At 32.9% G+C, this 16,682-nt stretch overlaps 1 protein-coding gene across 1 annotated transcript; it reads right to left on the reverse strand.

Annotated features, from left to right (window-relative positions):
- Window positions 1-292: 292 nt before the first annotated feature.
- LOC123712521 (tumor necrosis factor receptor superfamily member wengen) lies at window positions 293-16,045 on the reverse strand. The gene is made up of 4 exons (XM_045665654.1): window positions 15,706-16,045; window positions 14,171-14,627; window positions 12,722-12,841; window positions 293-485 (listed from the first exon to the last, which is right to left on the reverse strand). Exons 1-4 carry the CDS (start codon window positions 15,721-15,723, stop codon window positions 436-438), a joined length of 645 nt encoding a protein of 214 aa, XP_045521610.1. The 5' UTR covers window positions 15,724-16,045; the 3' UTR covers window positions 293-435.
- Window positions 16,046-16,682: the final 637 nt, after the last annotated feature.

Genomic DNA, 16,682 nt, shown 5'->3' on the forward strand with positions numbered 1-16,682 from the left:
AAATTACCTGCACTTTGGAAAAATATAGCTTCAGTACCGCAACCTATTATCGTATTAATAGATAATTAAAGAAACCAATTAGTTCGGTTTTCATTTTGCTTAATTTGTATTAATATGTATTGTTTACTTCGTACATTGTTTTAGTTCTTGGTCCAAAGAATTATCTACGAAGGTCCCTAAAAACGATAATACGGGCAATCTCCTAAAATAATTTTAAATATTTTTAATATGCATTTAGCTTAAATTAAACTATAACAGTGGATATGTTGATCTTTTGTAACAGAAACACATATTATGTATTGTAAATGTTTAATTAACTAACTATGTTATTCTATCCTAAACAGTAGGTTTATAAATATGTATTAACAATTCCAATGTCGTGCGAGGTTTTCAGACTTTGTACTTCCAAACGGATTTTGTCGATTCGATGGTAATTCAGTGTTTTTCTTGAGTGTACACGTTCCCGCCTTTAGCTGGAGGTGGACCTGAAACAACAAAAAAATCGCTCATTTTTCGTACAAGAACAATTAATATATGTCTATAATAAAATTGTAGGAATATGCTTTAGATTCCTAATGTTTTAGACCTAGACCTAAGAGTCGAATACAAAGCCTTTGTAAAGTCGGTACAAAACATTATGCATTGAGAATTGCATTACGTCAACGATCGCAATATAAAAAGTTCCACAGAGTCAATGCTAATTGCGGTTTGTGGCTACATTTGAATTTATGGCGTGCGTGCTTGCATACGGAATTGTAAATGGATCGCAGCTGCTCACAGCATATCATTGTACAGTTGCGTCTAAGTAGAATTTAGATACTATGTTCTAACCCGAGAATTGTACTAATGTTTTAATATATATAAAAAAATACACACTGCTGAGGATTTTTTAGGAGCTGCTGAACTGATAGTTTTTTTCAAATACACGTTAACAGCAATTTTGGTCAAACCAAAAGATACTTTATAGCAGAAATCAAACTGGGGATTTCATATAAACACAATCAACGACACAGGGAGTACAAGCGCGTTAGCTTGCTCTGGTCGTGATTTCCTATGTCCCAATAACTAATGATAAGGAACTAGGAAAACTTTTCGAACAACATATGTATATATAGTCGCTATAACCAGCGTTGTTTATAAACATCACGATATTGGCAAGATTATCGGGAACGTGCGAGAGATGCCTATTTCAGTCTGGATTTCCAGGAAACATCTAAACAAACAGTATATAATTTAACCTTCATGTGCCCACTATTCGTCTGGATGCGAGACTATTTAAAAGTTATTTACGAACTGAGACAATTTGCGCAATAAATCAGTCTAACGCCTGTGACCTGTTAAAATCTTAATAAAAATGATGCAGCTACAAATTACAATATCGTACAAGGGGTAGAATTTCTTATTTATGTACGTATCATGAAATAATGCATACATCATTAGAAATTACTAGAACAAACGAAATATGAAGAGTTTTACATATCTACACAATCGCATGTTGTGTAAACTTTGACAGATATTGCGTTTCGGTTAATTATTATCAAATGTCAGAAAGATAACAGATCTTTATTCATTCTAGTTCTGTTTAAAAACGATGTCAATTCGTAACAGATTTTATAAGTATTATTATTATAGTAAATTATATAAAATAACACCTTTCATTATATTATATTATTGTATGCAGACATTTCTCATGTTATGATCGATCTTCAAGGGCCATTCATCAAACCACATGAGACTACTCGTAATGAAATGTATAGCTCCTAATTGGATAACTACGTACAATGCAGCCAAGTTATGTAATTATCTGTTGCTTTAAACAGATTTGTTTTAAGTATTTAGTTTGTTATTTATTCATGCTCTCATACATCAGCACGTGTTAAAAGGAGGACACACAATCACTTATAAAAATTTGTTAACCATGCAACTTCCTCACAGCCGAGTCCGCAATTCGCAGCAGGGATTGCCGTGGGGATTTCTTGTATCAAAGAAGGCGCATGGGTCCCAGTCCGCGAATATACAATGTAAATACAAAAATAGCAATTATATAGGAATATAACATGACAAAAGGAAATAATAATAGTAAATAACTAACACTGCAAGGTTGCTAAAATAGTATTATTTTTCAATTGGGAATGAGTGTACCTACTTATATAAGGAATGTTCTGAAAGTAGCTATTAATTGCGATTCAATTCTATAACGGGGTTTTTATGAAATGAGGGTGAATTATTTAAAACCCTTCTTAACAGGATCATGAAATGAATCAACTGCCAACATTTCAAGTTTAAAACTTCTTTAGTCCAGACTGGGAAATTAAAATAAGCTGTTCATTTTTATTCGTAATATACGAATAAATGTCAATTTTTAATGTATTATATAAACAATGAGTTTTTGTATAAACGTCTTACTAAACTTATATAATACGTATTAAAGTAAATTATTATAAGCAGTACATAATTCTATAATAATGCTTTCAGTTATTACAATCCATTCAGGCAAATAACTGGGAATCTATAATCTATTCATATATTCGTGACATAGATGTTGCAAACGATGATGTAAATTTTAATATTAAGATATATTATATAAACAATAATTTTTCGTACATTTTATTATACTTATTTCCTACGTACCAAAGCAAATGATTATTACGCATTACATAATCTAAATAATACAATTTCTGTTAGGGCAGCGACCTCCCATATCGCTTGCTCAATCATTGATACCTCACACTTACAACGACCCACGACCATCGTGATTTACTGTCTATAAAGCCGGCGCAGGTAAAAGTTGTGTGAAATTTGAGATTAATACATTTGTATTCAATACGAAGCCTAGTCGTGTACACGTATTGAACACAATAGCGCAATGTTATAAAGTCGATAAGACGTTTTAGCAGAAATTTAGAGAGAGATATATGAAAAGTAACAATATGTCGGTACTAAGAAAAACACTTTTTGGAACGGATTAAAGCTATGTATTATTATTAAAAACTTATAATTATTTACATAAATGTAAATTTTAATTTTTTCCGACGTTTCGCGTGCTTTTCAGAGTACGTGGTCACGGATACATTGATAATAATACATAGCTTTAATCCGTTTAAAAAGTGTTTTTCTTAATGTGTAAAAGCTATTTTAACAAAAGACAATACTATGTCGGTACTAATAATCATTTTTATTAAAGGTTGTATAATTTCCAATTATTACAAAAGTGGAATATACTTAGATTTGTTATGTACATTTGTTTCTTGTTATCTTAATATCCTAGCACCCTTCAGCACCGTTGATGGAACCCCTGCACGGGTAAAGGCCTTCTCCAGCTTTATACAAATAACCTCTGGCCATGGCTTTCTTTCTTCATTCCTATTAACGCTTGTATTTCTTCTATCCAACTCTTTTGGCACCCTCTTTTCGTTCTTCCCCTTCCACTTTCTCGTCTTTAAAGTCCACCTTATTATCTGCGTATATTGCTGTATGCACCGTCCAATGCCACTTCTATTTTAGGGCATAATGTGTAATATGTCGGTATGTTATATTATCTGGCACTGCACTGGCAATAAACTCTATACCACTTTTGAACTTCAAGGTCTTGAGAAGATTATGGCTACTGGTTTAAGATTCAGTGACGAGACTTAACGGCAAGCAAAGAAAATTTATTAGTTTTCGATATATGGGAGTAGTATAATTATCTCATTTGTTTTTTTAAACGCAGACAGCGAAGAACGCGAATTGCGAACTTCTACTACTACTTCTACACAACCAGCCTTTTCTACCACATTTGATTAAAGCATCAACTATGTACAGTCAAATCACGTCACTAAAGTTTACGCTTTAAAGTAGCATGTATTCATTTATGTATACCTTACTCGGTAATTCTTAGTAAAAGCCTTCTATACTTGTATGCAACTTCACTGAGTTGTAGCTCTAGATACAGAGTACATTATACACGTTTGTAGTTACTTAAATAGGATCGAACGTGTTCATTATTATCACAATATTATTGTAGCATGGATAGGTACCAACGCGTGCTTAGAAAATAAAATTATACGGTTGCGCAGTATCAATCGGTTGAGATGTTTGATTAGTCTGGTATGTAACTTACGAAGCCGGTTTAATTAATATACAATTATACCTAAGTATGATGATATGACATGTAGATGCTTTAGAGTTAATGAACGTTTTTTTTTGTAAACGTTTTTAATACTAAATTGTATTCAATTGAACCAGTGATTATGAAAACAAAAATACGAGCGGCCTGGTGGCAGCTTAGGCTTGATCGTAGGTTCGAAGACCGACTATACACCAATGGATTTTCTTTCTAAGTGAGCAGTTAACGGCATGGCTTATATATAAAGGTCGATGGCGTTTCAGGCACAGAAGCCTGATCATCTGCTTGTCTTTTATAAAAGAAACAAATGATCACAGATATACAAATCTGAGGCCCAGACCTAAAAGTTTGTTTTTTGGTATATGGTTATATACGCGGTATATTTACAGCATGTTGCGGTGCCATTATTTCCCTACTTTATTCCCTAGAAGAATGTCGTTTAAAATACCTCAAGTAAAAGTTAAGGAATTATTTTTATTGAAATATCTTTCTTATTATGAGAAAATATCATAAGATAATTCTCTATATAATATACAACAGCGCTTATATATACCGACTTATAATCTTTATATGTAATATCTAAATAAGTTTAGCAATACAGCATGAAAATAATGCCAGCATTAAATGGAGCAAACTTTTTAAAGTTTTTCATTACCAATTTTAAGTTCATATTCCAATTATTTATTTTTACAATATATAGATATATGAATAAAATATAGAACAAAATACATATTTAATTTTTGGGAGTTGCCACCTTGTTGATATCAACATAATTCCATAACAATCACACACAATAAACTGTGTATGATTCGCATGTTAAGAGGATCGTATCGCAGCACTTCCGTGACCCAAAAGGAAGGGAAATTCACCAGTGAATTAGCAATTATGCAGAGACGTGTTTATTGAGTAGCGTGTTGTCATGGAAACCGTGCTTCACTAAAGTTGAAGGAACTACCAGGATAAAGCACGTTAATTATGTATTTAAAACGCTAAACCGACGATCATAGGTAACTGTTTAATTAATTATTAAAATTGAAACTTAATATTTATCAAAGTTTATATATATGAAGCTTCAATGTAGGTATATAATCAGAAGAAACAAAACACACTTCAACAATAGTAAATAATATTTGACTAACAACCAAGACTGATTGATAAAAACTAAATAAGTCCAGTTACACTGTTTTAACAAATTACTGATCTGTCCTTTCCATCATAACCTCAGTGACGAAAAGAGACAAAATCTACACTGGAGTTTTGGTTACGTCTATTAAGAATTAATGATTACTACAGAATATGCAGAAACAAATATCTTTGACTAAAGAATACAAGTATATTCATTGAGAGGATTTCGATACGAAAACACATCTGTCATTCAGTACAAAAACAATAACCAAGAAACGAAATTCTCATAAATCTTCAATGTTATTCACAATACACCATCTAAAACATAACGACTTAACTCTCGATAGATCGATATTAAACGAAGTGTAGTTGATTCTATTATTGACTACGCAAACATCTTGAAGGAAGCTTTCGGCTCATTTCCTGAGAGAAATGGGGCGGGCCATGACGCACGTTTTTACCTACATCCGTCCATATTTATAAATTGTTAAATTTTTTTAGTAACTTAATGTGTCAAGATTCATAAGCTTCCGTTTTGTGTACTACTAATATTATTTGAAAGGTGAAACCGAGCATAGAAACTGTTCTGTTTTAGCTTTAGTAGGTTAGTTTATTAATTCAAAAGGCATTTATGTTAGATTAGAGCAGTGTTGGCCTAGTGGCTTCAGCGTGAGACTCTCTTCCCTGAGGTCGTAGGGTCGACCCTAAACCGTGCACCAATGGACTTTGTTTCTATGTGCGTATTTAACATCGCTCTAACGGCTAGCCTTAGACCCAAAAAGTCGACGGCTTGCGTCAGGCACAGAAGTCTGATGACCTACTTGTCTATTAGATTAACAAATGATCATGAAACTGATGTAGAAATCAGAGTCCCAGACCTAAAAAGGCGCTATTGATTTATTTTTATTTTTGTTAGTTAGATAAAATTTATTTGAATTATAACTGTATATTTTACGTATCTAACATTACACTAAATTAATAAATGACTTTACTGCTTCTATTATTTTTGACTATGCAGACACAAGACAGTTGATTAAATAAAATATTAGAATGTGGTAACAAACAATTCTACTTATATTAAGAAATCGCACTCAAGTTCCAATAATTTTCATATCTTTCATAATGGAGTCTGCTCAGAGCTACCTTATCCCACGATATATGTATGTTCTCTGTTGAATAATAAATAGGTAACTTCACCGAGTTCATTGCTATAGCATTTCTGTTTATTCTGGTTTATATAAATGGAACATTTCTGGCCAGACTATAAATAAACAAGGATTACAAAGAAATTAAACCGTTTGTTAGGCATTTTAGGCACGCAAACCTCACTGTATGAATAGAATTGTACGAGACTTACTAAAAGAGACATTTGGGGCTCTAGTTCTCGTTATAGAAAAAGTATTTTGAATTAAACCAACATTGTAATGATTTTGGTTTCAGCTTCGCATATTATTATTACTAGACTAAGAAATCGTCCAATGTCAAATACATACATGAAATGTGTCAGCTATACTTAGCCTTAAGTCTAGACTCTAAATTAATTCCTAAGGGGGGGCAAAATAATGCATTTGATACCTTATAACGACGGAGGTAAACCCTTTGGATTATTTACCTTATATAACTAAAATATTTCTAGATATTCTTAAAACCTAAAAATAAAAACGAATAAAAAAGAATCCAACTTATTTATTAAAATTCCAACTTTATCAAACTATCCCAATTTCTCAGTTATATTTAATATTTTCCGATTTCTTTTGTATTATAAAATATTTTTTAATTATTACGTAAAAAGCACTGTATTACTAATTCGAACATTACTGTTGTCAATAAAGGCTCTCTTATATGCTGACCATTTAAGCGGGAATTCACAGAATCTTTATAAATAAACAGTTCAACGACCTAACCAATTTAGGAGCGATATTTATATTTTATTGTGGTCAAAAATCGAGGAGCAGGAAGAGTCTTCCCGGCGGGCCGAGTGAAAACCTCAACAGCGGAAGTGCTCGGTGGCAATGCTTGCATTACAAATTACTATAACTATTAACTGTATCGAGTTGTCTGTATTTATTTATAGAAATCTAATTGCATTAAAATCTGACAAATTATCAGAAAGACAGTAAGTACTTTAGACAAAACAGTGATGGTGAAAATGTATTAGTGTTTTATGAATAATTGTTAATGTTGAAAAGGTCTTATTTTATTTATCTATTAAATAAACTTATTAAGTGGACAGGAGTCTAACAATTACGCAGTCGTAAATCATAAATTTTTATCGACGTTAAATGTCCAAAGTGAGATTACATGTTGAAGAGCAATTCTTATCAACGTTAGACCTTTTTTCTAAACTAAAAATCCCCGAAGAAGAAATTTTACAATTTGGCGCGACTATTTTTACGTCAATGTTTGAATACTGTTACAGTTTTTAGATCATTCGGTTATGACATTAAGTTAGGCATTGCGCTTTACAAAGTATGACAGTTCAGCACATTGACAGTTATCAGAAACAACAGTTGCCTGTCAACTGTGGCCAACTGTAAAGTTTTAAACCTAATTGACAACATTCTTAACCTCTATCTATAATATAAAAATGATTGGAAAGCGCATAACTCTACTACGCCTGGAACAATTGTACCAATTCTTTTTTTTAAATGTTCGTTGAAGTCTGATGGATGGTTTTTACGGCGAGAAAAATTTGAATAATTTTCGGGAAACCTGCCCTTTTCTTTTACCCATACAAACGTTTTGTAAATAAAATGTAGAGTCAATTTGAACTTTATTGTTATTCAATAAAGTTCATATTAAATTACAAGCACTCACTGATGTCTAAGCAATGTAATTTTTGAATTATTAATTTAGTTTCCCTATCTGAGCAAAATTATTTGAATACATACTAATAGGAAAATATATCTATGAGGCACACAATTTTTAAATATTTGTCACTTTTAAGATTATTTTCCTATCAGGTTTGAACCCTAAGTTCGCCTCTTAGAAGCCCTCCAGCAGACATCCCAGTCGGGGTTTTTTAGTGAGTCACAGAAGAGTGGCCAAAGTTCGTGGAAACGAAGATAATTTGGTTACCCGAGCTGAACCTCACACATCGGCCTATCATCACGGTGATAGTTCTGCCATAAGATTTTTTTGCGCCGATTATAAAATTGGTAGGAACTAAAAACTGCCACATTTCAAATCTTTTTGACAGAACGAACTCTGTGGGGTCCACTAGTTCATAAATAAATTAACAAATATTTTTACGATCATACCTAATCAAATCATCCTTATCATTTACGGGGTGGTTATAATAAAACACTGTATGCAAACGTGACCAAAATTCTATCATATTAGCTTTTATCAAGAATATAGCAAAGTCGTGAGAATTAATAAATGAACCCACCGTATATATATCTCTACTCATATAACACCGGAAGAGAACTAGTGGTATATTAAACGTATAATCATGATTGTAAGTCCCGTAACATACTGATAAAGTTCATATTGCTTTCTTTAATAATTATAATTTATTTCTAACAAATGTACATTTATAATATTCTAACCCTACATAGTAATAATAATTAAAAAATATTAAATAGAAAATTAAATCAAATTTAATAGTTTGTGTTTGGTACCTGTGGTTGTGTACCATTATGCTGGCAGCATTTCCTCCCCGTATTGCTATACTTAATAAATTATTTAAAAAAAACATTGCTGCTACAACCTTTTTTAGGTCTGGGCCATGATCATTTGTTAATGTAACAGGCAAGTAGGTGATCAGCTTTCTGTGCCTGACGCACGCCGTCTACTTTTTGGGTGTAAGGCAAGCCGGTTTCCTCACGATGTTTTCCGTCACCGTTCGAGCAAAGTTTAAATGCGCACATAGAAAGAAAGCCTATTAGTGCATAGCCGGGGATCGAACCTACGACCTCAGCTGCACGCTGAAGCCACTAGACCAACACTGCTCAAAAATTATAAATTATTTACTTCTAGTTAAATTTCGAAAGTTGTTCTATACCAAGGATTGTTCTAGAAACGTCTTTAAATAGGTAGGAAGAAGTTGTTGAACCGGTTGAAGACCCTATGGGTTGAATAATCTTCCGTGCCTCTTAAAAATATTCCTTGCAAACCCTGAATATAAAATAATAATAATAAAGGCTTTTTTGTCTACTGTCTTAGTATTTACTTATAGCAAAATGTTATTCCTCTGTGGATATGGACCCCTCTTGGGTACAGGCCTCCAACCATTTCCAGATTACTGTATCTTTACTAATAGTCTGCCAGTCTTTTACTGCTATTAATATTTTTTGGGCCAGCCCACTCTTTCTTTCCCCCGTGGTCCCTCCACTTCACTGTGTTGTATTTTTTCCATCTATTGTCCAGGTATTCAATCTATCTATTGTTACATGACCAGCCCATTTCTATTTAAGCTTCAATGCTTGCATGTATCTTCTCTATATATACATTAATAAATATATATTATGGCCACCCAATTACTACTGTGCTAGCCAACATTGTTCTTCGTCAGTTATCGGGTCGTTCAATAAATCATCTTAAATTAGATCGGATATGAAATAAATAGGCCAATATATATCTTCCTTGGAACTAGCATAGCTGAGTTTTCTGTTTGTTTACCCCGTCGTGTTTTCAAAGTTCACGTCAGTATAGTACGTTAATTCTAGGAAAATTATGTTAGTGTGTGATTTTTTGTGTATAATCAAAACTTAAGGCATATCGCGCGCTTAGTAAAATTTAAAATAAGAGCTTACTAATATTTAACTAATAATCCAGAGGCGCTATAACCCTAAGCTTCTATTTCATAAAAAGCTTTCTGTCTGACTCACGTGGTTGACCTGATATATGCCGGTTTCTTCACTGTACGAACGAGTGTTAGATTCGCACATTGAGAGTCCATTGGTGCACAGCCGAGATCGAATCGACTACCTATTGAGAGTCGCGCACGACCATCGCTGCTACTATATGCTAGTTATATTATTTTAATATATGTAATGGTCCATACTAATCTGTGGTCGGTGACAATATTTGTCCTATACTTTTTTATTGTTTATTGTACAATATATTATAAAATAAGGTTGCAAGCTTTCATGAACCCTTAAAAATGTTTCATTTGTAAATCAGGCTTAACAATTTCAGAACCTAACTATAAAAACAATGCAATGGGATTGAATGACCTAGGAATTACGAACAAAAAGTGCAACTAACAACCATTACAGTCTGCTTTTAGCGTTTTTTGCGTGTCTGTACCTGATAGAAATAAGTTTTTGAATTGTCCCAGTATATATTAATTGTATAATGTAAGTAAATATGTTTTAGAATTGTTTCCGTATACATAATAAAATGACAAAAAAGTGTTTTATAAGCCGATATCAAAACTATAGGAACCCGACCAAATAAAATATCATTTTAAGCTTTTTTTCTTCATTAACAAAGCAAAACTATACTAAATTCATTAATTTAAAAAAAAATGCTGAGGAAGACGTGATAAATAAATAAAATTTGAGCGTGTACACACGTAAGAAGTGAAACTTCTTTATGGCCTTGAAAAAATGATCTACTATATGCAACTTGACAGAAATTGGAAATAATGTTTAACAAAAAGCTTTTATTACCATAGACATGAATACAAATAATACAATTATTTCATTTTACCTTATTACTACTAAGATTATTACAGAATTTCATTAATTGTAATAGATTTATTACTATCATTGTTATCGTTGTTATATATTTTTGTTATTAATGGCTTCGAATCTTTTCGAATCAACCGTGGTGGGCACAAGAAAAGATGGCGCGTAACGGAAAAATGTGACGCGTAACCGAAAATGTGACGGTAATTTTTTCCAACGCCACTACAAAAAATATTATCCAATAACATTATTACTATATATTTAGGTACGTTAAGAACATTATAAGTTATCTATATTTAGTATTGATATTGCGTCTAACTTTAACTTCCCTTAAAAAATTTTTAAGAGAATAGTACAAAGTTACACTATATTTAATTATCGCATTGGCTATTAGCTCTTCGGGTAGAAGTATATTTATTAATAAAAAATGCACAAGCAATTTCAAACTCGGATTCGAAAAATAAATATTCACCAAAGAAATAAATTGTTTTAAACAAAACATTCTTAGGATTTTTTATATCAAACTATATTTCTCCGTAAAGCGTAAAAGTCTGACTAGACGTGTAGCCAGGTATGCCTTTAAAGAAAGTTATGACTGTAACACATAAACATTCCTTTTTAGGATTTCTTTTTTGGTATCCTCATCGTTCGTTAGGCGTAGGAATGCCATAACGTGTAGGTTATTGCACTTTCTCTTGTTATATTTTATTTAGAACGGAATGTACTTATTAAGACCACGTTTTTATATAAAAAATGTATGTATAATTTAAAAGGTGGATCAAATTTTGCTTAGCTTGCCGAAGCCGAACCGATTTGAAGAAGTCTATTAAGTATGAGGGTGTGCAATTATTTTATCGATTACCGTCTAAAATTCGTAATATTACCGCGTTTAATTCATTCAAAGGGCATTAAAGATACATATCGGAATGAGCCTATTAGACTGAAGTTGTGTCAGTCAGTGACGGCTGACGGCGTCTTGTATCTCGTTCGTATATATTAAGTTTCTCATGTAAATAAAATACTTTTTTTAATGATAAAAAAGTTCTTTAAACATTTTACGACGCCAGTGTATCGTGTGTGACCTGTCTAGTTAAGATAAAAGACATTGACGTTCCAAAAAGATTATTATTATAATTTCTGTAGTCTATGAATTAGTTCTGTGGTTAGCGGTTATCGGATTGGTTAAATCACTAGTGATAATCTTATTCGGGGCGCAACTTGGACTGTGCGAGCTTCCGAAAGGATATGTGGTGTTGAAGTTGGGATCTAGGATTTTGGGACAACAAAAAGACTGATTTGTCAACTCCCAGACAATTACAAGTGACCACTTTGAGTGAGTCTTTCTTACAAAAGGATCCTAAACGTCTTTGGACATATAGCACGCAAAGGACCCGATAAGTTGAAGAAGCTTAGAGAAGCCGACCGGTATAGTGGAAAGCAAAAGACCCCGAGGAGGATCCCCTGCCTTCAGACAGGCCTTAGGCACACTGGCTTTGGCGTCGTGAATACAGAAGGAATGGAGAAAGATATACAACACCAACACGACCTTCAGTAATGAAGAACGCGACTAAAGAGAGCAACGGTTCTAAGTAAAAATACTGTATGTTTGGATTGTTCCGGTTTCTACCTGTAAACATTTGTTCTACCTATGGAATCTCTTTCCAAATTTTGCTTTTTTATAGCAAACATAACTTCAAATATTTCCCCTGTTAAAATTCCTTCGTCTATTATGCTCTTTATTTCATACTGTGGTGATATCTCGTAATTAAATATTCATACCGATTCTTTAAATAATTAGGAAAAAATATGAAAACACAGAAAATTATTTAAGTAGATCACTGCAAACACTTACCAAGTAAAGCATCTTTGCCCATGTGAATATTGCAGTAGATGTGGTCACTGGGAACGATAGGCTCGGCCCGTGTTTCCCCTGATTCCATCAATTTCAGCTTAGCTGATAAATCGTGCACATCTGAAATGTACGAATTAAACGTAAACGTTCATGAAGTAGATACAGGAATAAATAATATTTATATTATCATATATTTATAGTATAATTCATGTCAAAATAGAAAATGTTTTAAATGACACAGTACGAAAATATAACCTATCATATGGTTTTGATGTTATTTATGTATTTTTATTTCTTCAAATTTATTTATGTTCAATTAAATACACTTCTTTATTAAGGTTATTAGTTTTAGGTTTATACATAATGCGTATTAGGTCGAATAAGTCTCGTCTCAACGTAGCTTGGTAAAAAATTGCGAGTTATTTTCGTCGAATATCTATGGCGCCAAAATGCAAACGCTAAAGCGGACGCTACCACAGATAAAAATAGGAATATGTCAATTTATATAGAATAGAAATGGCGCGGTTCAGTATACTAGGAATTATTTTATCTCTTTCTTTCAAATTGTGTTCCCACTGGGGCGAATAGAGAAGTATATAGGTAAAAATTTTGCAAATAGAATAGTTTGTTCGATTTGGCACAAAATGTATTTCTATTTTATATAAAATGTGTTAAGTAATAATACCTTGTAGGTAACAATGGCTACCACAGGCTACAAACATTCATATTATCAGAAGATCTATAGGTCCGTTACTGGCCTTTTAGGGTAGAGCATTTGTGACTCGCATTTTAAGACGATAATGAATCAATGAATGTTTCGAAAACATTTTTCTTAACTTTCATTTAACAATCTACCTATATTATTCTATGTGTGTTGTATATAGCCTGTATAGTGAATTGTATAATATTTTTTTTTATCATTGTCTCTTCATTGAGACATCATGGCACATTGAGATCTAGCTTTCTAGATCTACTAATAAGGATATTTAACATAAGAAAGTGTCCAATAACACTTAGTCTCTAGTAAGGGGAAGAATTCTTGTTCTAGTTTTTCACTTATTACTACGTAACACTAAGACTGACCTGCACTAGCAATAAGTCCTTTTTAATCACACTAGACCTGTGATGTCAAGAAGTGGAATAACTTTGACATTCACGTGATTATTTTTACCATAGAATAAAGACGTTATTGAAACAAACAAGTTTGTATTTACAGTATATCAAAATATTTTCAGTGATAATGCATAACCGTATAATCTGAAACGACTACAAACATCACAATTCTATTTCGGTATAATGAAATGCACACAAAAACCGCCGTTACCTCAATAGGTAAAAGAAATACATAAAACGTTTTGTTGGTACTTAAACGATTCGAAGAGAAACTTTCCTCAGCGGAAGTCAACTTCATCATCATCAATATATCAATAATTATTTGGCCATTCTCACCTGACTTAAGAGCTTGTTTGAGCGCGCGCCACTGCCGAGCATGGTAGAAGGATAAAGTCAGCACCACCACAAAGAAAACTACACATCCACTAACAGCCAGGGTCAAGGTGGACGTCTGTACGTCCCACACGATATCATCACTCTCAGTCACTTCACCGTAGTCCGCGTATTCATAATATTCGTAATCACTTGTGTCACTCGCGTTTGAGTCCTCCTTTCGGGGTGTGTTGAAAGGCCATATGCGGACCTCGTATAAAGGCTGGCATATAGTATCCCTGTGTACTTCACAGGGATATTTGACAGCGAGGCGGCGAGGGTCGCAGCGAGTGCATGGCATACAGACGCCATTCTCGCGATGCCACCAGGTTCTTCCACGCTCGCAGGCTCTGCTACCGAGCACAGGCGCGAGCGACAGAGTGCTGATGAGCAGGCATATTGATATTCCACCTCGCATTACCTGTAGAAGTTCAGAAATGAAATTGTGTATAAGCCATGAAGCAGGCCTTGATTGCAGTGAGTAGTGTACTCAACGATGTAATCCCTGATTAAAATGTTTTTTTTGGGTGAGGCATTTGAATGCAAAGACTCGATTTAAAAAAATATTTTTCTTATATAATTGAGAGACAGTACAACAATACTAATATTGTAATATTAAATTTAATATTAGTAATGAAATGCATTGTGCTCGATTTCGCATTTTATATCGAATAAAATAGTACCATAGTAACATAGTGCAAACGAGACAAAATACTGGTTTTCAATTAGTTAGGAAGTTTTGTTGAGGTACACTTTCTAGTCTGGTCTAATGTTATGACACTATTAATGATAAGATATACTTGTCGCTTAGTAGGTACAGTGTCTCAGTGTCACAGTCTACTCTGAATGTCGAGACGGCGTGAGCTGTGACAAAAAAATGCATATTTTTATATGTTTCTATCTATAGATACTCGCTTTAGAAAAATGGGAGTCAATTAGTATTAAGTCTCGGACTAGATTGTCTGTAAATTGTAATTTCTACATAATTTGAGTATGGTGCTACCAGAATAGTCATTGTAATTTTGCAATCTTAGCCCATATAGATATTGAAATAGGGGTTTGCCCTAAAATAATGGCACAATTATTGTAATCTATACGTGTATATTCGTAGTGAGTACTTTCTTTATTAACGCTTTAATTGATAGAAAATACATAAATTGGTCTTAATCAAATAGAGTAACAAACAAAACAATAATAAATTGTAGGCTTTGTACTATTCAGTATGGTACTCTTAGGGATTTAAAAAAGGAATCGTAAAATATGAATGTTTACAACTAATTGTTAACGTAGAAATGTTTCATAAACTATGAGTAGATTTAAATAATATAATACATGATCGGAACAACTTTAAATAATATGGTTAATTATAATTTTTTAAATTTAACTGAAAATGGTCAAGAACTCCCAAAAATGTATATACTTTATAATATTACATATTACAATTCGCTACCTTAAACGGTTTAAAAATAAATCTATGTTTGAAAGTAGACTTTAATTACCTTAATGCTTAGATTCATGTAGGCTGGCTGGCTGTAGTCTTCAGGAAGATCCGCATCTCAATTTAAATCAATCCTAGCTGATACTTTTAAAACATTACATCTCATCTTAGAGTGAAACTAAAAGATCACTAGTTTATTTAACATACAGTTCCTTAAGGAAGATAACTACTGTTTATGTAATTTATATTTATGTAAATAATAATAATTAAACGCGTTGGTCCGTTCGATTGATGCGTTTGCGCCCGAGTGTCTTGTACGACAGACTGCAGGAATGAAGAGCTATGGTAACAGTTAGCTGCGCATCGAAACTCGCGCTTTGAATTAACTCACTACCCTGCGCAGTGGGCCCGTGCGTCAGCTTACTTTTTAGTTGCCATTTGTCACTAACTTTTACGTCAAGTTTATATTTTGTAACTATGGTCTTTACTACATGAATTAACATAATACATTATCTCATATAAATAGTTGATATTATATAAAATGTTCTTTAGATTTAAATCAATTATATCCACTAACCATCAATAACCAGCTATCAAGATATTGTGTAGCGCAACTTTGAGTTAATATATTGAATTAAATTTTATTTTAATAATAAAGTTATTAAACAAGACTATGCAAAGAGAAGGTTCAAACTGTAATGGTAAACCAGAGTTTGACTCTTTCTTACCGAAAATCAGATATCTTCCCCGGCTGATATTTCCTGCTAGGTAGGAGATATCCGGCGTACAAATTGGAACGTTCCTTTGTACGTTCCGTTCCGTTGTTTATAAACTGATTCAAAAATTATACTTTGGAATCAAAATGTCGGTAAGAAATATCGGGTAGAAGTTACTTTTTGTGTTACAATTGTATAAATTTGTTATCCCTATTTGACAACTTACTTATTATTGCTTTTAATATTATACTACCTTATGCCTTAAAAATAAGACTAGCATGTTTAAAATACTCTTTTGCAACCAAATTGGTATAAATCGATT

This window comes from Pieris brassicae, chromosome 7, assembly GCF_905147105.1.
Source record: "Pieris brassicae chromosome 7, ilPieBrab1.1, whole genome shotgun sequence".
Lineage (NCBI taxonomy): Eukaryota > Metazoa > Arthropoda > Insecta > Lepidoptera > Pieridae > Pieris > Pieris brassicae.

Bases quoted from the DNA above. Each gene is read 5' to 3' on its own strand.
- LOC123712521 (XM_045665654.1), bottom strand. The intron at 12,842-14,170 runs GTGAGAATGGCC...CGTACATTTCAG, and splicing joins CAAACAAGCTCTTAAGTCAG to ATGTGCACGATTTATCAGCT. The intron at 486-12,721 runs GTAAGTGTTTGC...TTGTTGTTTCAG, and splicing joins GGGCAAAGATGCTTTACTTG to GTCCACCTCCAGCTAAAGGC.